This window comes from Zootoca vivipara, chromosome 12, assembly GCF_963506605.1.
Source record: "Zootoca vivipara chromosome 12, rZooViv1.1, whole genome shotgun sequence".
Classification (NCBI taxonomy): Eukaryota; Metazoa; Chordata; class Lepidosauria; order Squamata; family Lacertidae; genus Zootoca; species Zootoca vivipara.
The window spans coordinates 12,241,792-12,268,679 of record NC_083287.1 but is presented as its reverse complement, the minus strand read 5'-3'; the positions used below and the strand labels follow the sequence as shown (position 1 = coordinate 12,268,679).

Below are 26,888 nucleotides of genomic sequence, written 5' to 3'. Positions count from 1 at the left end.
GGCCAGGTTATCTTAAAAGGTAAAGGGACCCCTGACCATTCCGTCCAGTCATGACCGACTCTCACATTATTGGCCGAGGTAGCCGGCATACAGCTTCCAGGTCATGTGGCTTCTGGCGAACCAGAGCAGCACATGGAAACACAGTTTACCTTCCCGCTGTACCTATTTATCTACCTGCATTTTGACGTGCTTTCGAACTGCTAGGTTGGCAGGAGCTGGGACCAAGCAACGGGAGCTCACCCCGTCACGGGGATTTGAACCGCCAACCTTCTGATCGGCAAGCCCTAGGCTCTGTGGTTTAACCCACAGCGCCACCCGCGTCCCTAAGGTGCATCTTAGCCATAATCTTACCTCGAGGCCCATGGTATCCGGGGGGGGGGGCAATTTGGAAGCTTGTTTAGACCAAGTTAATGGCCTTTTAGGCTTCCTTCCACGTGATTAGGAGTTCACCTTTTGAATAATAAGAATTATATGTCACAGGAGCAGTGGCATCAGTATTTTAGAGATGCTTAGGTGGGGCATGGCCAAAAAAAAGTTGGGAACCACTGGTCTAGGCACCAGCTAGTTTCAAGCTAAGCACAGATAAGAACCAAGGAAGAGCCCCGCTGGATCGGGGTCAAAGGCCCATCTTAGTCCAGCATCCTGCACCTCCATTTGCAAGGAAAGGGTGCATTACCCTCAAGTGCACCAAGCAACCAGCGCAGAGGGGACTAGATTCAGGTTGTGGGGATACAGTGGAACGAACCCACGGCCACCTGCCCCACACATCATATGGCAGGTAAAGGGACATGGCAGTCATTGTGCTGCACAGCGAGGCTCCATTCTGCTTGGTTTGGGCGCGTGAATCATAGAACTGTAGAGCGGGAGGGAGGGAGGGGGGCCCCCCAAGGTTCATCTTCTAGCCCAACCCGGAAATCTCAGCAGACGCGGCCATCCAAGCTCTGCTCCGGGGGAAGGAGCCCCCACCGAACACCTCAGAAAGCTCTTCCTTGTGATGCGAGTTGGGAGCCCTGGAAGTCCTCCTCTCCCCCCTCAGCCTCTCCTTGCCTTGAACGGCTCAGAACCGAAAGCAGCGACCACGTCTTAGGTAAACTGGGCTGGGAGGGCGAAGAAGTGTGACGGGGTGGGGGTGGGGTGCCCGCCTACTACGGGGCCGAAAAAAGGCCGAGGCGACGCTCCCCTTCCGCTTACCCCGTCGCCTCAGCTCTCCGTCGCTGCTTCCTTCCTCTCCTCAGAGGGACCCAGAATCACAACCCCTCGAAGGCAGGCGGGAAAAAGACGAAGAGCGGGAAGTGCGCATGCGTGAATGACGCCTCAGCGCTTCCCTCTCTCGCGCGTTCCCCGCTTCTTTATTATTGTTGTTGTTAACTCCTTCGCTGCTTCTCGCGGCGCCTCCCTTTAGGAACGAGAGCCGGAAAGCGCGCGAGAGAGAGAGAGAGAGTGCGGCCCCTTTTAAAAATACACAGCTGGTTTTCGACGTCGTGGAAAAGGAGGCGCCGGGTGCAAAAAGGTAGCGTGGGAGCGGCATTCGCCGGGCAATTCCCCGTCGCCTTGGAGGCTTCTTAAAGTACATCGCTAAGCAAGGAGCGATGCTCACGTGTTTGGTTTCCGTGTGAATGCGTGGCCGAGCTCCACGCCGTGTTCGTGTTCTGTTGGGAGCCGCCCAGAATAGCTGGGGAAACCCAGACAGATGGGCGGGGTATAAATAAAATTTTGTTTTGTTTTGTTATTCGTGGAAGGAAGCGCGGAGCACAGGTCCGTGGTGCTTTAGCTGGGGTGGGCAGGGGTCCGACCACGCGCGGGCAAGTTGTCACTTGATCGTGTACCTAGTTTTGTTGGGCATATTTTCTTAGAATCATAGGATCTTGGTTTTTGTTTAGGGCAGCGCAGGATTTTAGGGCGGTGCTGCGGTTTCCCCATGCAGGGCGCCGAGCGGAGGGGGCTAATAATAATAATAATTAATCTGTAAAGCCTATACTTATATGAGTAGCTATTGAGAAGATCTATAAAAAAGCAACTGTACCAAAAGGAATTATTGTGAAAATAACAAATATTGGGAGGGGGGGGCATATTATCGATGTACGCCCTAGTTTGGGAGCTTGTTTTGGTTCATTGTGAGCAGCCCAGTGGATGTGGCAAATCCACACCGTGATCAGCTCCCGCCCGGAAACCAGTGTCCCCACTGTGGAAAGACGTGTGGATCCAGAATTGGCCTCCACAGTCACTTACGGACTCATTGTTGAAACCGTGTTTATGGAAGACAATCTTACTCGGCTGCGAGTGATGGCCAAAGAAGGGCAGCCCAGCTCTCCCAGCTAACATACTAAGTTCGAGAACTAAGGTACCACTGTAGAGATCTTTCCCAGTCTGCATATGCATTGCAATTGTTTGCAGAGATTTAATTGGTTTGGGTGTTTTTGCCTCCCTGGGCTCCTTTGGGGAAAAAAGGTGGGGTATACATTTAATACATAATAGTCATTTCCCACACAATGAGTGTTGGTCTCTGAGGAAAACAAAAGAAAAGAGAGCTATTAGGTACTGAGTATATTATATGTTCTGGGAAAAGAACATGATGATAAGCAGGGTATGTTTGGGGACCTGCATTTTTACTTCCACCACCCCATGCAGTCTTGGTTAAGTTTTTAGCTCTGTGTCAGAGGTGACTTCAGAAAAACATGTTGGGGAAATAAAAGGATGGCAAAAACCATTGTTGGGAGAGGAAGGATTTAATCTACACTATATAAGATGCAGGTGGCGCATGGGACACGGGTGGCGCTGTGGGTTAAACCATAGAGCCTAGGGCTTGCCAATCAGAAGGTCAGCGGTTCGAATCCCCACGACGGGGTGAGCTCCTGTTGCTCGGTCCCAGCTCCTGCCAACCTAGCAGTTCGAAAGCATGTCAAAGTGCAAGTAGATAAATAGGTACCGCTTTGGCAGGAAGATAAACACCGTTTCCGTGTGGTGTTCTGGTTTGCCAGAAGTGGCTTTGTCATTCTGGCTACATGACCTGGAAGCTGTACGCCGGCTCCTTCAGCCAATAATGCGAGATGAGTGCCGCATCCCTAGAGTCGGTCACGACTGGACCTAATGGTCAGGGGTCCCTTTACCTTTATATAGGACCTTAATATACAGCAATTTGATGCTGGAGTAGTGAATGGGAAATATGGAAGGGGGGGGGGGGTCACAGCAACTGTGCTTAATTATTTTCCCCATAGGAGTTGGAGGCAGATTTTATGTATACCATATAATGATATGAGCTTCCGTCGCATAAAGGAGTAAAATCTCCTATTGTCCAGTTTATTTGCCATCGTCCCATTAAACTACAGGAAAACCTATAATTTTCAGAACTCCAAAACATGAGGAAGCAAAATTTAATGACTATGCATGTAAATTGTAGTACAAAACAAGCTTTTATTGTTGGATTTATAACAAGTCAATCCTGAGCACATTTACTTGAACATTTATCCGACTTTTCGCAGCTGATTAAGGAGTTCAGCTTAATAAACAGCGCTATGTTCTCCATTTATTATGCTCACCTTATTGGCTTGTGTCAGGGATACCAGTTCCCTCTTTCTCACTTACCAAAACCCGCATTTGTATATCTGTTCTTTAATATTACGCTGCCACCAATTTCAAAGCTTGGTAGCTGATATAAAAAGTTTAGGCAGGAGATGGATGCCAACATGAGACATAGGTTGAACTTTAAGCTTGTTGGTTTAATAAAAGGTACTACTGTATGTACATAAGGGAATACTGATATTTGCAATGGGGTCTTAAAGGTGCTTTATTACGGTTTCTGAAGACTTTAAAGTCCTGTTGCTGACACCAGCCTCTAAGTGGCTTTTATCTCAGGCCGAATTCCCTGAACTTCTACCCCAGTCAAATACTCTGACAGCTCAATCCAGCCTCTTTTGGGGGATAGACTGCCTCTGTACCCCAAAGCTCCTCTGGTTGTAGTTCTGGCTGCTTGGACAAATAGGCCAACTTAAAAAAACCATTTGTGTAACCTTCCGCTGGCAAGACCTTTGCACAGGGCAGCTTTTCTGATCACCTTCACCGCTGACTCCTTTCTCCTGATCTTCATAAGACAGGTATTAATAACATGCTGACATTTGTATCCAGACTTTAGCTATTCTCATTAGCCTTTTTCTCTGGCCTTTCCCATCAAACCTCTCTCATCCACTCACTTCTCCGCAAAAATCGTAACTTCCTTTCCCTGACAGTTGACTCTCAGTTGACTAGGAACTCCAGCCTGTCATTATGCTATAACCCAGATCAATCAGAGTGGATCAGACCCAGCCTAATACAGTCGTACTTTGGGAGTCAAACGGAATCCGTTCCAGAAGTCTGTTCGACTTCCAAAATGTTTGAAAACCAAAGCATGGCTTCTGATCAGCTGCAGGAAGCTCCTGCAGCCCATCGGAAGACGCGGAAGCCCCATCGGAAGTTCGGCTTCCAAAAACAGTTCGTAAAACGGAACACTCACTTCCGGGTTTGCGGCGTTTGGGAGCCAAAATGTTCAAGAACTAAGCTGTTCAAAAACCAAGGTACAGCTGTACATTCCCAAAATGATAGTCCATCTCTCTCTCTTCACAGAACCTGTCAAGGAAAACTACTGCCAATCAGGCTTGTGGCATCATAATAGTACAGTGGTACCTCAGTTTATGAACACAATTGGTTCCAGAAGTCTGTTCATAAACTGAAGTGTTCATAAACTGAAGCGAACTTTCCCATTGAAAGTAATGGAAAGTGGATTAATCTGTTCTAGACGGTCCGCAGAGTACTTAAACTGAAGCATTCATAAACTGAAGCGAACTTTCCCATTGAAAGTAATGGAAAGTGGATTAATCCGTTCCAGACGGGTCCGCGGAGTACTCAACCTGAAGCGTACTTAAGCCGAAGTATAAGTGTAATTGGTTCCGGAAGTCCGTACTTAACCTGAAGCATACTTAACCAGAAGCGAACTTTCCCATTGAAAGTAATGGAAAGTGGATTAATCTGTTCCAGACGGGTCCGCGGAGTACTCAACCTGAAGCGTACTTAACCCGAAGCATGGGTGTAATTGGTTCCGGAAGTCTGTTCATAAACTGAAGCGTTCATAAACTGAAGCAAACTTTCCCATTGAAAGTAATGGAAAGTGAATTAATCCGTTTCAGATAGGTCCGCGGCATTCGTAAACTGAAAATTTGTAAACCGAGGTGTTCATAAACTGAGGTTCCACTGTACAAGGCCTCGAACCAACATTAGGCCAGACGTTAAGTGCAATGATCTTGCACTCAGTATAATTTCCTTGGAAAGAGTTGGGTAGGTTGTTTGCATGCCAATGGCTCATTTTGCCATGGTTGGAACTGGGAAGGAAATTGCTCTGCTATTTACTCTGCAACCAGTTTTCCCAGTGCACCTACCTTCCCTTTGCTTCAGATGCAACATAATTTGGATGCATAGTTTGATCTGTCAGGGACAGGAAAGTGGATAGCCATTGCTCCCTTCCATTGCTCCCTTCCAACATTCTAGCTGCAGGTGGTGAAATGAAGACATGGTTTTTGTCTGTTAATGCATGGCCTTGCAGAAAACAAACTGGGTGTGGGAGCAGGGTGTTCAGTGTCCTTAAGGACAGAGCAATAGGCTCAATTCTGCAAGGAACTATAGCATGCCAATTTGCACACACATTCGTATAAGAATTTGGCATACATTTGCCCACCTTAGAAAAGACACACATGCATTTCAAATGCAACAGAGAGCAGCGTATAAGATGTGCTTGATATTAAACCCCTGGTGATGTTCATAACATCTCCATTGGCCTTGCATGTAACATTTGTTTATCACGTAGCTTGTGAGCTGACATAAGCCAAGCAATTTCAGTATACATCCAAGCCAGATCTTCTCTCTTGCCATAAAAGCAGCTTTTGTCAGAAGTAACTCAGTCCTTTTAGACTGAGTTTAGACTGTGATACTCAATGGATCTAGTAAGTTTTACTTATTCTCTCTGGAAAGCCACTACAATACCGCTGACATGTCATGCTCCCCAGTAGACTGGGAGTATGTGGAACTGGCACGTTCCAGAGGCTCTGTATACAGAGAGAGGCATGTTTTTGGAAGGTGGAGAGCCACATGCTTTCGGAAAAGGCAGCAAACATATTTTCTGAACTTCTCGCCAGCAAAAGCATAGATCACAGGATTGATGCAGCAGTGAGCCATTGCAATTGTTTCTGTCGCTTGTGCTGCTATAGCCAAATTACTAATAGAGGCACAATTACTGAGATCAAATGCATCTTGGAATGTCCGTAGCAGAAGAACAATGTTGTACGGGGCCCAAAAAATGAAATAAACTATCATGATGATAAAAATCAGCCGGACCGCTTTGCTCTTCTTGTCATTCCTGCATTTCATTAGAGTTTTTATGATCTGTGCATAACAGAAGGTCATGACGATCATTGGAAATATCAGGCCTATAAGGTTCATTTTCAGTGTAAAGAACTGGTTCCAGCCGATCTGAGTTTCATAAGAAAAATGAGGCGTGCACACTGAACGATCGTTTTCCTTTTGTAATCTGTTGAAGACCAATACCGGCACAGAGGCTAGGAATGCCACGCCCCACATGACAACGCTTGTGAGGATGCCATAGGTAACTGTCCGGGCTTTTAATGCAAACACCGCATGGACGATGGCTAGATATCGATCGATCGTCAAAAGGATTATGAAAAAACTTCCGCTGTAGAAGCCTACATAATAGATCCCAGAGAGAATTTTGCACATTGCATCTCCAAATATCCACTCGTGGGCTGCGTAATAAGCCCAAAATGGGAGTGTGAAGATGAAAAGCAGGTCCGAGAGGGCTAAATTGAGCAGGTAGATATCGGTCATGTTCTTGAGTTTCTTATATCTGATGAGGATCAGCACCACCAGTGAGTTGCCCAGCAAGCCAAATATGAGCACCAAAGAGTAAAGCGGTGGCAGGAACTGGGAAGCAAATTCATTAACATTGTCACTTGGGCATGGTTCTGCTGTTTCGTCATAAATGTATTCTGTGGTTGTTACATCTCCGTAGTCTGATGTGCTCATAGTAATGGACATCTTGTTCTCTGCAATTGTAGAAGATATGTTCATTTATATTTACACATCCAAACTGCATGCACAGTAATAATAAAATGCTGGTTTCCGTACATAGGAGAATATACTGAACTTTCAACACAGGAGGGGAGAAATCAAAATACAGAAAACAAAAGATTTTGTTCATGCAGATGTTTTCATGTTTGGGCTAAGCACCTGCTTATTAAAGATCAATAACTGCTGGGACTTCATCAATCTACAGATGTGCAATTATGCAACTCAATAATAACAACATTGGGTATCTGTGCAGAAACAGTTGTATAGGAGTGATTATAAGCAGTGAGCCTATTGCCAAAATGCCATTCTTTCCATTATAGTTTGCTTGGTGCCCCAGCACTGTTTCAGCACATTTTGAATCCCACATTGTACGGTACGTATATTTTGTACATATCATTACAATCATGAAGAGAGAGAGGAATTACAGGTAGTCTAATGTAAACCTTGGAAACCCATTGCATCACTCAGTAGATTCTACACTGATCACTTGCAGTTTAACAAATGAGCAGCCTCTGTTGGAAAAAGTGTCGTACCGTATCCAAAATGAAAGAGGCTGAATGAAAGCATCTTCATCATTGTTAGTATATAGTAGTTTCATTTTTATTAAAGTCGCCCAAAAAAGATGGCCATATGAAATCACCCTTGGATGTTGACCCAAATTTTGTACAGCCCGAAAAGTATCTTAACAAAACGTGAAGAAACTGTTGGATGCCCAGTTGCTGTAATGAAGCTCAGAAAAAAATCAACATGAAATGGTTATCTTGTGAAAAGTTTTGTCTCCACCCACCCCATTCTCTGACAAAGTATGTTAGTAAATGTGTACAGTATATCACTGGGCAAAAGTTGGCTGAGGATTTCTTTAGTAGTCAGCCCTGTAGAAACGAAGAGAGTGCATTGCAACTACTTTTCTGCCATTTGGAGGAGCTATAGTTACATTTTTCAAGCTCGAATGTGGTTGAAGGACAGAGGGCTTAACCATCTCAAACTTTGCCTTGTGGTTTGCTCGTTCCTTCATTTTTGGGGTAGGAACCGCATGACATTTCTACTGTGACTAGGTGATACGTTGTTTTTCTGGAACTAAAATCAACTAATCGATGGTGATGCAAAAAGTATTTTTAAATCGCTTACATGCTCCTACGCCTTGTAACATCACCCTGTTTTGCTTACTCCCATTTCCCCCTGTCTCTTAACTCCTACTTTGTGTTGCTGCCCATGACCTCAGCAGCATCTGTCTCCCAGAGGTGAATATAAGGGAATGCAACCAGTTTACCCACAATGAGCACCGAGCTGGAAGGGGGACACAACTATGACTTGGAACAGAAGGTGAGAGGCAGGGGGCACTGAATTTTGGCATTGAAATTGGAAAGCCTAAAGTCCGCCAGGGAGAACAAATATGCTTAGTGCTAGGTCCCCAAGCTGTGCCCTTCTAGTCAAGCTCTTTCCTTACCTGTATGACATCAGGTGTAGTGTGGGTGCTTCTGGCTTGCCCCAAATGGCCTGACAGACCAAATGGGGAAGCCTGGTAGGCCCAGGTTGGCCCAAAGGGCAGATGTTCGACACTATTGACCTAGAAATACAAGAACTCACCTCGAGCTGAAGGTTTCTTGCCTCGCCTCTAGGAACAGTTACAACCCTGCAAAAGGTTGAAGGCAGTCTTGAACACAAGGTGTAAATTACTTTTTAACATGATTTAAACAGTACCAACACAGGGAATAATGTCCCTATGGGAAATGGGGTCACCCTGGAAGATGCAGAAATGGCCACTGAAGTTCTGGTGTCACCTGGGAACTGTGTAGAGTCTGAGACTGGGAAATGGAAAATAAAAATTGTTCGTCAGGTGATATGATAGGGGCCGTTTAACCCTTCTATAACCAAGCCAGTAAAGCAATGTTATTAAATGAATAAATAAGCTGTCCCCCACCCAAATATTTTTCTTCTCAACCTCTGCCCTACACACAATAATGTTGGATTGTTGTTTTGCTCACGGGGGGGAGGTGGGAGCTGGTGTGTGTGAATTTTTAGTTAAACAAATCAAGGTGCCCCTTAATTCAAACTTAACAAGTTTCCCAAGGCTGCTTTAGTTAAAAATCAGCTACAAGAGAAAAAAACTGCCTTGGTTTCAAGAGCAGTTTGCCACATTGCACAAAGGGCTGCTGATGGAAGCCAAATCTCAACCTCCTTAGGACTTCCAAAATACGTTTTGCAGTTCTTTGCCCTGCTATTCGTGTTTTGAAATAAGCGTTTCCTGCAACTCCATGGCACAGGAATAAACAATTGGTCATGGCTTCCTATACCATGCAGATGGGAAACCTCTGTGCCTCCAGAGGTTGTTGACTCATCATCTTCAGCTGGTGTGATGAAGGGTGGGGTGCTGTAGTACAGCAACATCTGGAGGGTCAGCGACTCGCCATCTCTGTTACATTGTCCTCATATCAGGACAGGCACATTTGCTAGGTGCAAATGTGGCCCATAGGTTTATCATCCCTGCTGTAGAACGTACTCATCATGACATGCTCATTTGTTAACTAGATAATTCCTGAAGCAGCCCTAAAACTCTTGGAAGCGTCGTTCTTGGTTGGTAGACTACCTTTATAACTTTCAAAAAGAGATGTTTGTGCAGGTTATCCTACATGAGCATGAATAATGAATTCTTGTGAAAAGAAGACACAGAGGGGCTACAGAAATGAACTAACAAAATCAGAAAGAAGGCACTGTTGCAATAATTTAACTGAAGATTTATGGTGCAATCCTAGCCACATAAATAGCCATGGAGCAACTGTTCCAGTGGTTAGATTTCCACTTAAAATGCATATGCTTTCTATGGGAAAGATGTGTTTCTGTGTCAGGAATGGATTGAACATAATAGTTTAAATTGCCTTCATGTCTGTGCACATACATTTTCCCAAGAAAATGATCAGCAAAACACCTGATAATGGCCTCTATACCGCTTTAACTGTGGTGTTCTGCAAAGATTCCTGGGAACAGTAGTTTAATGAGTATGCAGAGAATGATCAGTTAGGCACGCACACACACACACACACCATTCCATCCCTCCTTCCAGAACTGCAGTTCCCAGAGTTTCCTGTTAATTAATTAATAACACGTGCTAAAAATTTTACTAACCCGCTTTTGCAAACTCATGTGCCAAGACAGACAAGTACATCAACCTTCCATAAATGCTGAAGACAAAACATTGAACTTAGCCACTGACTAGACTCTCTCTAGGAATATTTAATGTTGCTAAACACCAGTCATGCCAATAATTAATGCTAGGTTGCATTCGATGTATAGAGGTGGGCAAACCTCATTTGCCAGAGCGAATGAATTTTGCAAGCTAACACACACACACACATGTAATCCTCCTCACAACTCTGTAAGATAAGTCGTCGTTATCTCCATATCACAGAGTACAGGGTGGGGTTGGCTGGAGGAGCTGTGACTCAAAGATAATGGTGCTTTTGCAAGAATGATATTTCAGATTTCAGTAGGGAGGAAGGCAACATTTTCAGCGAAGCTGAGAGGCTTGTTTTCGGGTATTACCAATTGCAAAACGAGCCTTGTGTTTTAGGAGCATTTGTTAGCAGCATAGAATTGTAGAGTTGGAAGGGACCCTGAGGATCATCTAGTCCAACCCCCTGCAGTGCAGGAATATGGCAGCTATCCAATATGAGGATTGAACTTGCAACCCTGGCATTATCAGCATCACGTTCTAACAACATTGTGATTTCACTTTATAATGGTATAAAATATGTCACCCACCCCTTTCTTTTTTTAGCAAAGAGGCTGCTGATTTTACCATGCATACTTAGTACATGGACCTAGTAAAGTGTTTCTAAGAACAGTCAGAAGCAGACCAGTTCTAATACACGTTTGAACTCAGTGGGGCTTCCTTCTGGGGCTTCCACTCTAGTGTGCTTGGCCCAATGATTGTCATCATCGTGTTATGGACCATAGAGTTCATAACCATAGAGTTGGCTAGAAATATAATAGCAATAATTGCATTGCGTTTGAAATTTAATGGGTGAGGCGCTCTCGGCCACTTTCCTTAAATGCAGTGTTCACAGTTGGTTGGCAGCAAGTGGGATGTCATCCTGCTTCTTTCCAAAAAGATCAAAAACAGAACAAATCAAAAAGCAGACCAAAATACTAACACACCCTCTTTTTCTTCCCACTTCAAGCACTGAGGTGAATGGACCAAACGGTAAACTGGATACGGCCTGGTTTGCAACTAAATTATCCCACTTCATCGCCTCTGTCTTTGATCCCTGAGTTAGCGTTGTGCTTGATAGACATGTAGCAGCTTTAAAGCTGGGGCGTGACTGGGAACACGGTGGATTGTAGCTCAATCTAAATAACCAATGCTAGAACCAGGGCTTTTATTTTCTTTTTTCAGCCAGCTCATCGGATCTCAGCTCCGGCACCTCTCAGGTAGGTGCCATTGCCATTCTAAGTGAACACGGCAGAAGTTCGTGGCACCTCCTTTTCTAGAAAAACAGCACTGGCTGGAACCAAAGCATGATTGGAAAACCCAGGATGGAGCTATACAGCCTAGGTAAATGAAGACTTTGATGAGAATATAGGAAACTTCCTAATACCAAATCAGACCAACCATGAATACTATCTCTACGCTGACAGGGTTTTCATAAAGGGGTATTTCCAGCCCCAACCAGAGATGGCTGAGGTCAGACCGGGGACCTTCTACATGGAAAACAGACACCTCCTCACCAAGCTACAGTCATTTCCCCTGAAGGCTAGGATGTCCAGGTGCAGGGAGCAGATAGCTATGGCTTCCCTTTAATTTATTCCACTTAAACAGATAGGAGCCATTCATTCCTATGGGGAAACTCGGCAACATTTTCAGGGACGTTGTTGGAGCGAGGGCAAAATCTGTTCACCGAATAGCCTGCCCTCCCTAGCAGGAATCCCATGGGTAGATGTGCCCACAAGCAGTGCGCATAGATGCCCGCAGGGTTCCCTGCAAAATTCAGGTCTCTCCTTCAGTGCCCAAAGTGATGGGCATTTTGCTAATCCAATAGTAAGCCTCCTCTTTTTCATTCGAAATCGTTATCATACCACGTATTTAAAATGGCATACGGCGGACTTCCGGTCTGGCGGCCACTGGTATCGGCGGGGGATTCTCGATCTCCGAGATCCCCGGGCGTTGCAGGGGGGGGGGGAAGGCCATCCGAGCGAGGTGGCCCCCCAGAGAACCCCTGGACGGCTGTCCAGGGACGTGGCACCCGGCAGAGCTCCTTAAAGTTGCGGCCGCTGCGAGTAACCCCCCTTTTTTAGGGGGTGAAGTCAGCAGGCGGCGCGCGACGGAGCCTCGGGACGATACGCTTACTCTGCGGCGCAAAGCTCCGAGCCGACACCAACTGTGCACCAGATGCCTCCAAAATCAAAATTGGACTTTCAAGTAAGCTTTTATATTTAAATTGAAAATAATTCGGACTTGGGGGAGGAATTTAAAGATGACGGAGGTCGTTCCCCCCCCTTCACTGAGGCTCTCTAGACGCAATTACTGAGCCTGCAGCTACTAAGCTGGAACGGGACTTGGAATCTCCCTAAAAATAGCAAGCAGGAGTTCTCCCCTGTGGTTAGCAGAGCCAAGGGGAGACGATTCTATGTTACAAGATTGGATTTCTGCAAAATTGGTTTTATTTTTCTAATTGACGACCCCTTTGGAAACCGGGAGCGGGAATCTGGAGCCCCGGCTGGCGAAGTTTAAGACACGTCTCCGACACTTCTGCCTGATCGCCAAATTGAAATTGGAGAGGACAAAGGAAATCCCTAGACTAAACAACATCACAAGATGGGAGAGAATGGGATACAAAGAGTCTGGGGGAAAATCTACGAAATCTTTGAAGGAGTAAAAGAATACAAAAGGATTACAAAGTTATGCCTTGAGACACAGCAACGACTTCTCTCCATTGACAAGGAGGAAAAACAAGAGGACGAACTAGAGGATGACAAAAATACTGATACAAAGGTGACAGAACAAGAGGAGAAGAAGTTTTGGATCGAAGCGCAAGCGGTGAGAGAGTTTGCGCAGGACCTAGATTGCTACCAAGGAGCTCCAATGCGTAAAGAAACCCAGGAGCTATCTCTCCTAGTGAGAGGAGGAGAGCTGGCTCCAGGGAAAAATAAGCAAGCGATGGCCCGGAGTCGAACCTCCTCAGTGAGAGAGGGGAGGGTAGGTCCGGGCGAAGGATATGAACAATGGGGGAGACAGAAGGGTTGCTGGAAAGAAGAGAGGGGGTTGGAGTGGGTGAGAGACGGAATAGGTTGATTGCCAGAGGACATTACAACTAAGAGACGGATAATACGGTTTAAAATCGGACTGTTTAAAGATGCTGGTCGGGTCATCCAGAGAAGGGCACCCGGGTGAAGGAGGGTGATCTTTTGTAAAATAATAAATGTTCTTTTTTGTTAGAAACTGCTAGAAATAGAGATTTGAGGAGATTTTTAGGGAAAACAGGAGGCTAAAGGGGATTGTTATAGAATTAAAGTGTGGGGAGTATAATTGAAGGGATTGTATGTAATTTGATATTATAAGGATTTATTTGAGATATGTGGATAAATGTAAAGAATTAGGAAAATTGCCAAAATGGGATATTAACAAGACTTGGGAAGGATGGAACGGGAAAGTCAAAGTTTATTACAATGGTCTATATATTAGTTGTTTAATTTTTTTTAATGTGTTTGTTTTTTCTCTTTTTTGTATTTTTTCTTTCTTCTTTTTCTTATTTTTGTTGCTCTTTTTTGCTGAAGATATAAAGCTGATGTGAAGGTATATTGATTTGTAATGTTGGAAAATTCAATAAATATTATTTTTTTTAAAAATGGCATACGGCAAACAGCAAACTTCCCTAATAACAAAATATCAAAAAATAGCATGTGGTCCATATTTACACAGTCATGTGCAAGGCATGCATTTGTGGCAGCCTGTCATGACAACACAGTATTAGATACACATTCTTTTTTGGCGGTATTGTATTACTCACATAGGAGTGTTTTCCTTGTTAAATGGCCCTCAGTCTGCATATGAATAAATGACATCCAAGATTTAAAGGGGGAAGGATTTTGCTACTTTTGCCCAGGGAACAACTGCCCACAGTATTCTCTTGTCAAAATTCAGGACAACGATCTGATTGGATACCTCACTGCGGAGAAGAATAGCTCTTTCATATCTAATTCAAACTATTGAAAAACTATTAACTGCATCTAGCTCTCTCTCTCTCTCTCTCTCTCTCTCTCTATATATATATATATATATATATATAAATGGCAGAATAGACCAATTCTGTCTTCATCGCTTTTTTTCTGAATGATATGAATGTAAAGAAGGCGTTAACTGGGTCATCAATATTAATAATCAGTTTTCAGGGTTTGTAATATGTAATAACGGCCCTTTTTACATCTTGGTGGGTTACTGGTACTTTCATGCATCATTCCTAATCATTCTTAACTTTTTTTTGCTGTTAATTAATAAATATAAATGCAACCCCCCAATTCAAATTTACTTACCAATTTACAGTCGCTTGCTTTTAAGAGATGCTGGTGAAAGCTAGAATTTTTGGACCAGGCACGTTGTAAAAAAAAAAGTGCCTTCCTGTGTGAAGAAATACTTGTTCTGCAAATTTCTAGTGAACAAATGTTTCTCCTTTCTAAAAAAAAAAAAAAGATAAAGAAACAGTTCCCTCCTTCTAAAAATAATTGTTTAGCAGGCTAGCAAAACTCTGTTTCTGTACCTCTGCAGAGGATTTTAAAAACTGCAATGTATCTTACTACTCCGTGGATTTCAATTGCACAAAACTGGATTGCAGCAGCCCATGCTGTAAAACACAAAAAGACAACAAAGAAAATCTTCATCTACCAATTTTGCTGTTCAATATCTTTATGAAACCACATATATTTTTTCACATAGGAAATGGGTTCCATTTAAGGGTTTTTCACTCTGTGGATTACTGATAATGGTATCAGAAGCGAGCATCTGGTTCTTCATTTAATACACTCCGAAGAACTTGCAGAGCTGTTTATATAGGACTTCCGAGGTTGTCTTCAAAGCTGCCTTGCCCAATGTTCATGCAAGAGTCTCAGAAATCCTTGAAGGTTGGCCTTGATGCACAGGAAGGGCTTACTGGACCAGCTGCCCCAAACTTCAGCAGTATGGCTACATCTCCAAGTACCTAGAGAAGGCTGGATCTGGCATTTTAGGTTCTCTCAGGGCTTTCTACACTTGCCATGTATACTGGCACAGTTTTACAAGTGATTTTGGAGCTGATTCTCTGCACTGATGGTCATTTGTTGTTTCCCCCTTCCACATTAATGGTGGGTGGTGCCCAATTTGAGAAAAGTCCTGTTGCTATGGTCACATCCCTTATGTACCCTCATGTTCCTCTAGCCAGTAGATGTTAGCCAGGAGCATGTATACTGAGATAGCCCTTTTGTGGGAGTGAGGGCAGTGCAGAAAGCCTAGTATTCCAGAATTCTAACCATTTGGAAGTGTATAGGAGATTAGAAGAGGTTAGGCGAAAAGCTCTGATCCTAAACTTCCGCTGCTTTGCAGGATACCTTTGGGAGAACGAAGGGTTAAGGAGCAAACCCTACACAAATCCGGAGTGGATTCCCTAAGACGGTTGGGTGGTGCCTTGTACACCTTCTTCTGCCAACTCCTGCAGCTAAGCTGGTCCCAAATGCATTGCTCTGCTTTACTTTGGCCAAGAGAGGGGTCTTGTCATCTGGGCAGCCCAGGAATTCCATACACACTGCCAGCCCAGGCTTGCACCCCAGGTAGGTCACTTGGATGGTGTGAACACAGTGGTCTGACTTAACCCCCAGCAACGGAGACAAATGGATGGCAAAAACGTGTTAGTTTTGTTTTTTTAAAATGCACAGGCATGACACTGCACATTTAGATAACTACTGACACCAAGTCCTGAACTTGCCTCTTGAAGTCTCCATGAAACCCCATGGCCCACTACAGCTCGTCCCTGATCTCCCTTTGCTGGCTGCCATCTCTCTCCTCTGAACTAAATAGCTCACAAACTGACAGCTTGGCACCAGTCAAAGGGAAGTGGGGCACAAAACAGGTGTCTCCAAAACAATGCCCATCAACCCCTACCCCTTCCACATAGAAAGTGGGATTGTACTTGTATACATGCCAAACAAATAACAATATTGAGAATCTATTCCAGATATTTCATAAAGGGAAGATCTTTGCAGTTTTGTAAAACTTTGCATTATTCAGACACAGTAGATGAATAATGACAACATCACACTGTAGTATGCAAATATTAAAGCGAGAGGGAATAGTAATGATACCACTTTAAAAGGTAAGTGCGAAAGTGCCCCCATTTTCTCATTTCTCATCTGTCCACATTTCTACATCAGTTTGCAGCATACTTTTATTTATTTATTTATTTTGTTAAAAAATTATTCACTTTCAATAACAATCTTCCAATTAATGACAAATTAAAGCAAATAAATCCAAATTACAATAATAATAATACACCAATTATATATTCCAATTATAAAAAAATTCTTGGGACTTCCCATGTTCCAGGTGTCTAGAGATAATCATCCTCATTCATGTCTCTGCATTTTCGGTATTTTTCAAATTCAAAACTAATATCCATCTTTATTCTCAGTCTAATGTGCTGTTGTTTCTGTGGCTCGCATCTTCTGTAGCCAAGTTTCTGTGTTGTTAACCCACAAGAGCCATTTTTTAAATCATCTTATTCTCTGCCCAATTATTTGGTATTCAGTCCTCTTATCTCTCCTTTGTTTGTCTAGTTCTCATTAAAGACACTGGGCTTCGTTCTAAAAGTAAAGTTTATAAATTTATAAAGTTTATAAATTTCTCTCCGATGTCTTTTAATGAGCTGGTGTCCGTATATGTCTGTATATATTGCTGTATTGTCGGACGTGCTTCCCATGTACAGTGGTACCTCTACTTACGAATTTAATGTGTTCCGAACACACATTTGTAAGTCGGAAAAATTTGTAAGTTGAATCCCATAGGAATGCATTGGGAGAAAAAATGCATCTAAAAATGCGTAAGTAGAAAAAATCCTATCTCAACCACATCCTAGATGGCGGACGGAGCTCCGTTCGTAAGTAGAAACATTCGTAAGTAGAGTTATTCGTAAGTAGAGGTACCACTGTAGTGTATATTATATGAAAATTATTTAAATTCCTCCAAGAACAACAGGACACCCCCCCCCCCAAAGCTCCTGGCAGAGATCCAGCGCTCTCCGTCCTTCTGTCCACAATCATGTATAAAAATAATCCACACAAGCAGATATATTTTAGAACGAAATACAGTACACCCTAAGTCCAAAGGAGCTCTTTTCCATAAGAATTCCTTCTTCTTCTTTTTTGTAACTGTGCAATAATGATCACCATTTTGTTTCTGTCTTCAATCCGAGCTGCCATGTCTGATCTTGTTTTGTCAACTTCTCATTAGAGTTTTTGAGGGCTGTATATCATGCATTCAATTATAACCTTTGCCTCTTTTGTTTCGTTTAAGTAATTAAATTCTTTCTGGCTGAGCTTCACCAAATCATGATGTAATGTAGCAAGTACGGAAAGATAGAGGTTGCTCACCTCCTTAATCCACGTTTCAAGATGAGAGTCCGTTTAAAGTCCGAAATTCAACATCCAATGACTGTATAATTTAGTAGTTTTTTCCTTTTTTCCTCCTCCATCTGGAACATGCCTGGTCCCCCCCCCCCATGTTATAGTTATGTAAAACAGGTGTATCTTACATGTAGGAGTGGCTCTGGAGAGCGCCAGCTTTGCCATGCTCTTAGACCCAGCGTCCCTGCTGATCGCACCTTGATGCGAGACGACAGATCACGGACGATCTGTGTGTCTGTGAGACAGTTCTCCCTGCATCATATATGTTAAGTTCTCCAGAAAATTCACCAGCATTTTAATTTCTTCTAAAGTAACAAAACATTTCCCCAGATCTGTGCTATGTGTAGGGATTGGGGAGAAATTAGATTCAGTTCGCATTTACAGACAAGGCTACTTAATTTGTTCTTTCAAATGCAATGCAAGAACCAAAACCCTTGAAAATGTGCATTTCTCCAAATTTTGCAGTCAGGGCCGGCCCTAAGGCAAGACTGGGTGGCGCAGGGCCGCCAGGGGGGCGCTGCACTGCAGCACCTGCGAAAGCCGCGCTGCGCACTGTGCCCGCCAGACAGCTGCGCGCTCCGAAACGGGGGGGGGGCACCAGAGGGATAGTTCGCATCACGGCGCCAAGGCACCAGCTACGCTTAAGACGGCCCTGTTTGCAGTTCAGTTCTTTGGCCAATTAAGGTGTACAAAAATGAATATGCTAGGACAGGCACGTCCAACAGGTAGATTATGATCTACTGGTAGATCACTGGACGTCTGTGGTAGATCACTGGTAGATCACTGGCTCCCCCAAAGAACCTCAACAACTTTGGCTCCCCTAAAAATGCTCAACATTTTAGCGCTTCACCCCCTAAAACAGGGCTTTTCTCCCGCCTCAGAAAAGCTCAACAACTCTGTCCTGAACCCCTAAAAAAAAATTGGCCTTCCTCCTTCCTAAAAAAATCTCAACAACTCTGACCTAAGCCTCCCAAAAGGGGGTAGATCACTGCCAGTTTTTAACTCTGTGAATAGATCGCAGTCTCTTTGGAGTTGGCCACCCCTGTGCTAGGATATAAAATGCCTATTAGAATGCACGTTAGTGAAAATGGCATATGAAAGTGCATTATATTGCAGAAAATCAGTTTGCAAAAATGTGTATGTTAGAAGACATTGCATAGAAAAAATATTAGTGGAAATACTGGTGAATTTATATGATGACACTTTTTTTAAAAAAAAAAAAAGCACAAACTGCTGTGGAAATGTAGAGAACAAAACATAATGCAGTAATGGAAAAATCAGAAACTTGCTGAAATTGAAAACTGACAGATTTGACCATGCCTAGCCTGGCAGTGGTATACTTACAAATTTTAAAGTGCAGGAGTTCATCATGATGGTCCCCTGCTCCTTAGAAGTCTGAAATACCTCCCAGGCATAACAACTAAACAGAGGCACACAAACAAAAACAACACACAACTGGAAATCACTTTACAAACCAATAGAAAGTTCATGTTCTGTTGTACTCATGTAGGAGGAAGTAGACCGGTCTAAACTAGGGTGATCGCGACCTGGACAGAGAGGAACTAATGTACACTTCTGGAAAAAGATAGAGAGATATTTCCTAAACTTTTCCCCTACAAAGGCATAGATCACAGGGTTGATGCAACAGTGGATCATGGCAATTATCTCTGTCACCCCAATGGCTACAGATAACTTTCCCTCACAATCATTTTTTAAGCCACATGAGAAAATTGAATCTTGATAGGTCTGCAACAAAAGAGTGATGTTGTATGGCATCCATAAAAGGAAGTAAACAATCATGATTACAGAAATAAGCTTGACAGCCTTCTGCTTTCTCTCATTTCTACCCTTAATCAAAATCTTTATAATCTGCATGTAACAGAAAACAATGATGACTGCGGGAAGAGCTAGGCCCAAGACAACCCTCATTAAAGTTAGAAATTGCTTCCAATCATTTTCATTTTTTGAAGGATAATGAATGGTACATTTGTAGGTCTCAGATTCCGTTTGAACATGGTGAAATACAAATTCTGGCACAGAGGCTAATAAGGCCACAACCCAAGTTATGACACTTGTGAAGGTGCCATAGGTGATCGTCCTGGCTTTTAATGCGAAGACTGCATGGACGATGGCCAGGTATCTATCGAAAGTCAAAAGGATGATAAAAAAACTTCCGCTGTAGAAGCCTACGTAATAGATCCCAGAGAGAATTTTGCACATTGCATCTCCAAATATCCACTCGTGCGCTGCGTAATAAGCCCAAAATGGGAGCGAGAAGATGAAAAGCAAGTCCGAGATGGCTAAATTGAGCAGGTAGATATCGGTCATGTTCTTGAGCTTCTTGTATCTGATGAGGATCAGAACCACCAGTGAGTTGCCCAGCAGGCCAAAGATGAACACCAAAGAGTAAAGTGGTGGCACAACATAAGATGCAAATGATTTCCCTGCCAAGATGCGGACTGGGGCTACTCCCGTATCATAGTAATAAGATGTGGTTAGACCATAATCTTCTGGCAAATCAATATAATCATCCATCTTCTTCCCTGAGAATAAAGAATTCACAGACATCATAAAAGATATCAGCATGAAACTTTATTGTAATATATAATTTATTTATTTTTTTAAAAAAATCTATTGCTAATGTTGAATATTTATTTAGTCTGCTTATCAGGATCAAGATATTGGCAAACAGACTAAATATTAAGAAAGAATAAGAATAAAGAAGCAAAAAAGAGAGAGGAGGGGAAATGGATCACAGAATCATAGAGCGTCATATAGTCAAACCCTCTGCAATGCAGGAATCTCAACTAGATCACACATGTCAACCTCTCCTTGAAAACCTCCATGGAAGGAGAGACCACTATCTCTTGGAGTCTGTTCCATTGTCAAACAGCTCATGCTGTTGGAAAACTCTTTGATGTTTAGTTGAAATGTCCTGTCCTTATAACTTGAATGCATTGGTTTGGTTCCTAGCCTCTAGAGCAGGAGAAGACAAGCTCTTTCCTCCATGTGACAACGCTTTAGGTATTTGAAGGTGGCTATCACTATTATGGGACGCAGGTGGCGCTGTTGGTTAAACCACAGAGCCTAGGGCTTGCTGATCAGAAGGTTGGCGGTTCGAATCCCTGCAACGGGGTGGGCTCCCGTTGCTCGGTCCCAGCTCCTGCCAACCTAGCAGTTCGAAAGCATGTCAAAGTGCAAGTAGATAAATAGGGACCGCTACAGCGGGAAGGTAAATGCCGTTTCCGTGTGCTGTTCTGGTTCGCCAGAAGTGGCTTTGTCATGCTGGCCATATGACCTGGAAGCTGTACGCCGGCTCCCTCGGCCAATAATGCGAGATGAGCACGCAACCCCAGAGTCGGTCACGACTGGACCTAATGGACTGGACCTTTATCACTATTACATCCCTTGATTGGGACGTTAGACTTCTTTTGATGCAGCCTAGAATAGCATTAGCTTTTTTTGCTGCTGCTGCAGCATCACACTGTTGACTCATGTTAAGCTTGTGGTCTACTTAGACCTCTAGGTCCTTTGCATATGTACTTCTGGCAAGCCAGGTGTCTCCCATCTTATATTTGTGCAGCTGGTTCTTCCTGCCTCAGTGTAGAACCATACATTTGACCCTATTGATATTTGTTTTGTTAGATTTAGCCCAGTTCTCCAATCTGCTTAGGTCAACTTGAATTCCACTTCTGTCTTCTGCGGCATTGCCTACCCGTCCCAGTTTGGTCTCATCTGCAAATTTGATAAGAATCCCCTCAACACCATCATCCAAGTTGTTTATAATGATGTTGAACAACAGCAAACCCGAGACAGAACCCTGCAGATGTTAACATATTTGCCTATAATGCTCTGGTTTTATTTCTGACCACCTTCTCCCACTGAATGTCTTTATTGGTTAGCGATGTTCAAACACACCTCAATCCATTCTGCCATTCATTCACACTTTCAGCTGGTATTTTCTGTTAAACTCCAATTGCACAAGTCTGTGTGCCACTTTGTCTTTCGTTAATGCAGAAATATACCGGTATGTTCTCTTTTGTGTAGCACACAATAGACACCAAAATCTCAGTCATCAACAGATATCTGCAAATCAACTGCATTCCTTTGGGTTCCCTTCCAGCATAAGGAAACAGATCACTCAGTTAGTGTTCTGCACAAACAGAAGAGCCTTATGACGCCTTAAAAACAAAATGAATTAAGGGACTTAAGAGCACATCACCCAAGCCTTCTATGGCTGCAAACCAAAGTGTCTGCTCAGAAAAGTAGCTCCCGCTGAATTCAGTGGCGTTTAGTCCCAGATAAATGGGGTTAGGATTGCAGTTCAGTATAAAGTTCTAGAAGGGCCATAACTCAGTGTTACAGCATCGGCTTTGCATGGAGAAGGTCCCAGGTTCAGTCACTGGTGTCTCCAGGCAGGGCTGAGAGAGAATCCTGCCTGAAATATTGTACATCAGAGCTGCTGCCAACCGGGCAGACAGAGCTAGGCAGTGGAAAGGGACGGTTTACAGTCATACCTCGGTTTAAGTGCGCCTCGGTTTGAGTATTTTCAGTTTAAGTACTCTGCGGACCTGTCTGGAACGGATTAATCCACTTTCCATTACTTTCAATGGGAAAGTTCGCTTCAGGTTAAGTTCGCTTCAGTTTAAGTACGGACTTCCGGAACCAATTACACTCATACCTGGGGTTAAGTACGCTTCAGGTTGAATATTCTGCAGACCCGTCTGGAACAGATTAATCCACTTTCCATTACTTTCAATGGGAAAGTTTGCTTCAGGTTAAGTTCGCTTCAGTTTAAGTACAGACTTCCGGAACAAATTGTGTTTGTAAACCGAGGTACCACTGTAATGTGGAGAGGAGGGGAGGAATTTAAAATTTAATTTAAAATGCAGGCTTTGGGTGGTCAAAAATAGGCAGTCGAATCCTGCTGGTTCTTCCTACTTTGGGGGGAAATAGACTACTTTAAGGCATAGCTGTCAAGTTCTCCCTTTTTTTAAGGAAAATTCCCTTATGCTGAATAGGCTTCCTCACGAGAAAAGGGAAAGTTTGACAGCTATGCTTTAAGGAGTAGTAACAAAATAAGAAGATACCAAAGTGATCACTTCTAACCAAGTGAAAGGAAAAACCATGAGTTAAAAATTCACAATAGGAAGCAGGTTAAGGTTGAAATCCTAACCCCACTTACCAGTGGGATTTACTTCTGAGTAGACATGGTTAAAACAGCCATTTTACAGCATGTCTGTTGCCTTTGGCAACAAACAATCCTTCAGAAACAAGCAAACAACATGAAAAAGGAAGTATCCAGAAGTGCAGAACAAAAAGGAGAAATATGTCTCAAAGATTTAAAAACAAGGGCATGTTTTATTATAGATATGTCCAGCACGTTTTGGCATGATTGTCTTTATCAAGGGCTTTTCTGTAAAAAGCAACGCTGACACAGCTGCTAAACCACAAATATTGGATACCACATTTCAGAAACTTTCAAAGTTGCCTTTGACTGGACCTAACCGTCCAGGAGTCCTTTACTCTCTCTTTTTGTATTATAAAACCACATATTAATAATACAAAACCACTTTGAGGGTTGTTGGGGGGGGTTGCAACCAGGTGATGTATTTATACATTTTTATTAATTAATAAATTAATATTCAGGGTCATCTACACAACTGTAAAGTGCAGAGGTCCTGCTTTCATTAGACTTTGGCTAACCTATGCAGAGTATTACTTTACTTTAAAAACAAAACAAACAAAACTCTGGTCGACTTTCAAAATACTCTGCCTACATATTCATTTCCTCCGGATAGTGTTTTAAGAACTAGGGTGATACTAATTTCAAAACTCTACTTTCACATCACTGAAATTGTGTAAATGGGTCAGCTCCAACTGGGGCAAGTTGTACATTCACTGGGCAGTCCTGTACATACACATTGAATTCGGTGGGGCTTCCTCGTGGGTAACTGGCTATAGGATTGGAGCTTTAGCTTCCTCTGCACATTCAAGAGTACTGGAAAGTGGTATTTGGGTCAATTACAAGCAGGCTTTTGTGGTAGCCAAGGCATGTATATTAGTTTAAATGTTAGCACCACTTACCTTATCATTGGTAAAATCCAGCAATGGAAGTAAAAATTAAAGAACTTTGATTACAAAAACTGACTATGGAATTCCAATGTTCTGAACAATATGAACATAACAGGAAAGTGCTAACTGGTTCATTATTCATCAATATTCACAAATTGTGGTATGAAATAGATGCCCTTTTTACATCTCAGTAGGTCAGTTTACAGGCTTAGAAATTCGTGCAACATTCATATCCATGTTTACTTTTTCACTGTTTATTCACATAAAGGCAACTGCCCCCCCCTAAATTAACTTACCAATCTACAAAGTTGCTTGCTTTTAAAAGATGATGGCGACAGCTAGATTCTTTGGAACAGGAACATTGTAAAAACCAGAAAGTAAGAAATAAGCCCTTTTCTCTGTGAAGAAGGAATTGTTCTGCAAATTTCTAGCTGCCCAACATTACTGCTCAAAATCAAGACTACGGTAGTTCCCTTCTAACAGTAATCATTTGGTCAGCAAAAGCTATTTCTGTACTACTACAGATGGTTTTGAAAACTGAAGTACAGTATCTTGCTAGACTTTCATTGCACAATTTTGAGTTACAGTTTATGTTGCCAAATCGAATAATTCCCAAAAACCCATTCCCATCAACTCACAGGGCTGTCCACAAAGTATTTTTGAGGTGGTCTTCAAAACTGCCTGCCTTGAAATGTTTGTCTGACAAGTGCTCACTTTAAAAGGTTTCTCACTCAGCGGATTATGATAAGGATATCACTTCTGAGAATGATATCAGAAGTGAACATGTGGTTGTTCATTTAACCCACTCAAAAAAGACCAAAAAACCTCCCAGAGTTGTCTTGCCCAGTGTCTTCATATAAGAGTCTTAGTAATCCATGAAGTATAGGCTTAATATGTGACAAGTGCTCACTAAACCAGAGGCCCCAAACTTCATCAGGAGAGCAACATCTCTGGGTAGCCCAGATTGAGGATGATTCTTCCGACAGAGTCTTTCAGCGAGTCACTTGTCTTAATAAAATTAACCTAGGAGGTCCTCGTGTAGAAAAGCACCACCATTAGGCAGCAGAGATCTTCAGAAGAGAAGCTCAGTTACCCAGGGCCAGCCCACCTATGAAGCAAAGTGGGGCGGCTGCCTCAGGTGGCGGGATCCACAGGGGCAGGAGATCTGACCTCCCAAGAAATGCACCCCACCCCCACCGTTGCCACAGCAGGGGCAGCGACGGCTGCAGAATGCCGCCTCTACAGCAGCCTCTTGGCTAATAGGAAGCACTGGTGGTCTCCTCCCACCCTTGTCCCCAATGTAGATCTTTAATTCCCCTTGTTCCTTCTTCCCTGGCAGGGTGTGCATTCCATTTTGTGGTTTGCCTCAGGTGGCGAAATGTCTTGGGCTGGCTCTGTAGTTACCATGTACGAGGTGATGGCTTGGGCCCCATTCATCTATGCCTCTCTAACCAGCAGGGGATCCCATGTCATGGATGAAAGTTCCTGTTGTGTATTGAGTCAAAGGGTTTTATATCTGTGTTGCTATTGTCTGTACAAGTGGTACCTCGGTTTATGAACACAATTGGTTCCGGAAGTCTGTTCATAAACTGAAGCGAACTTTCCCATTGAAAGTAATGGAAAGTGGATTAATCCGTTCCAGACAGGTCCGCGGAGTACTTAAACTGAAGCGTTCATAAACTGAAACATGGGTGTAATTGGTTCCGGAAGTCTGTTCATAAACTGAAGCGTTCATAAACTGAAGCGAACTTTCCCATTAAAAGTAATGGAAAGTGAATTAATCCGTTCCAGATGGGTCCGCGCCGTTCATAAACCGAAAATTCATAAACCGAGGTGTTCATAAACCGAGGTTCCACTGTATTTGCATTAGGGTAAAGTAACTGCCTTTTGGTTCCAGAAGGTACAGCTACTATTGGTTCATTTAAGCTGCTGTATTTGGATCTTCTGTCTTATTGGTTTCCTCCAAAAGGCAGCACTGTGATTGCCTGATATTGTTCCCTCCAAAATGTATCCCTTTCTAGCCAGTCCCCTGTCCCTATAAATGTAGTTTTCCTCTCCTCAGAGCTCAGCCTTGTTTGCTTTAATAAAGAAGTGTTACTAGAGAACTGTCTCCAGCACATTATGTCAAGAGAGCTGAAATCACGAACCCCACGTCACAACAGTTCCCAAATATCAAAACCTGAGTAATAATACCACACAGGATCCATACAACTGGCTTTCATCCCACTCACTTGGTTCTTGGATTTATGTGTTCCTTCCTGACTAGGGGCAGGATCTGAATTAAATGGATGCGATGGAAATGTTTTAAATAAGGAAACTAAACATTTGATGCAGACAGTTTGCCCATGAAAGTGGTTCTTCCAGGGTAAGGCTTATCCATCCTGTGATTTTTTTTTCCAAATGCAGGAAACTCTACTGCATAATTTGCTGGATAGCTCAGTTGGGTAAAGCATGGTGCTGATAACGCCAAGGTCTCAGGTTCAATTCCCATAAGGGGGATATTGCTGCATTGCAGTGGGTTGGTCTAGATGATCCTCAGGGTCCCTTCTAATTCTATGATTCTATGAGAACAGGATGCTGAACTACATGGTCTACGAGTGGGCACTGTGCATATGTGAAAGCAGAGAAAAGTGGAATAGGTCTCAATCCTCATTCGCCACAAGTGGGAAAGACTCAAATGGTGCATTTTCAGAAAAAGACAATGTGCTAGAAGCTCTTCATCTCTATTCCGAAACCAGGACAGAGAGAAGTTGGGAACATCCCATCAAATAGAGGCTGAAGAACTGGTGGAAGAATATTCCCCTCCAGCCACTACTTGAACAACACACAGAAATGCACTGGCCTATCCTGTCAGGAGGCATACATCTAGCAAGTAGGATTAGAGCTTGTTCCTGGACCAATGCAAAGGATTCTCTGTTTACATTTTGTGCAGGGTACTGACCTTCTCATACCCTTTGTCAGACAGGAAGAAGTAAATAATGGTTTGATATACCTTAATGGCTTAAGATCTGTTCTCCAAAGGAGCCAAAAGTTTAGGTGTACGAGTAGTGACAGACAGTGGTGTA

At 43.2% G+C, this 26,888-nt stretch overlaps 3 protein-coding genes across 7 annotated transcripts in view; all 3 read right to left on the bottom strand.

Annotated features, from left to right (window-relative positions):
• Positions 1 to 1,287, bottom strand: part of TOPBP1 (DNA topoisomerase II binding protein 1) — a 38,233-nt gene extending 36,946 nt beyond the window's left edge. For 2 of the 3 annotated variants that reach the window (XM_035128892.2, XM_060280637.1), the window contains exon 1: positions 1,192 to 1,287. The gene's annotated coding sequence lies outside the window, so the exon portion shown is untranslated. Of the gene's footprint in view, positions 1 to 351; positions 1,156 to 1,191 lie in introns of those variants that run through there. The other variant, XM_035128893.2, reaches the window with a different exon arrangement.
• A 1,863-nt stretch (positions 1,288 to 3,150) lies between these two features.
• LOC118091917 (C-C chemokine receptor type 5-like) lies at positions 3,151 to 19,175 on the bottom strand. Of its 2 annotated transcripts, XM_035129509.2 has the most exons (3): positions 14,635 to 14,768; positions 8,695 to 8,740; positions 3,151 to 7,082 (listed from the first exon to the last, which is right to left on the bottom strand). In XM_035129509.2, the coding sequence occupies exon 3, from the start codon at positions 7,072 to 7,074 to the stop codon at positions 5,998 to 6,000; it is 1,077 nt and encodes a 358-aa protein (XP_034985400.1). In that variant the 5' UTR covers positions 7,075 to 7,082; positions 8,695 to 8,740; positions 14,635 to 14,768; the 3' UTR covers positions 3,151 to 5,997. The 2 variants fall into 2 exon arrangements, with proteins under 2 accessions (XP_034985400.1, XP_034985399.1); XM_035129508.2 differs by lacking the exon at positions 14,635 to 14,768 and adding an exon at positions 19,093 to 19,175 and having other exon boundaries at positions 3,151 to 8,740.
• A 40-nt stretch (positions 19,176 to 19,215) lies between these two features.
• Positions 19,216 to 24,508, bottom strand: LOC118091918 (C-C chemokine receptor type 5-like). Of its 2 annotated transcripts, none has more exons than XM_035129513.2 (2): positions 24,120 to 24,508; positions 19,216 to 20,291 (listed from the first exon to the last, which is right to left on the bottom strand). In XM_035129513.2, exon 2 carries the CDS (start codon positions 20,281 to 20,283, stop codon positions 19,216 to 19,218), a length of 1,068 nt encoding a protein of 355 aa, XP_034985404.1. In that variant the 5' UTR covers positions 20,284 to 20,291; positions 24,120 to 24,508. The 2 variants fall into 2 exon arrangements, with proteins under 2 accessions (XP_034985404.1, XP_034985405.1); XM_035129514.2 differs by having other exon boundaries at positions 24,462 to 24,508.
• Between the last annotated feature and the right edge of the window lie 2,380 nt (positions 24,509 to 26,888).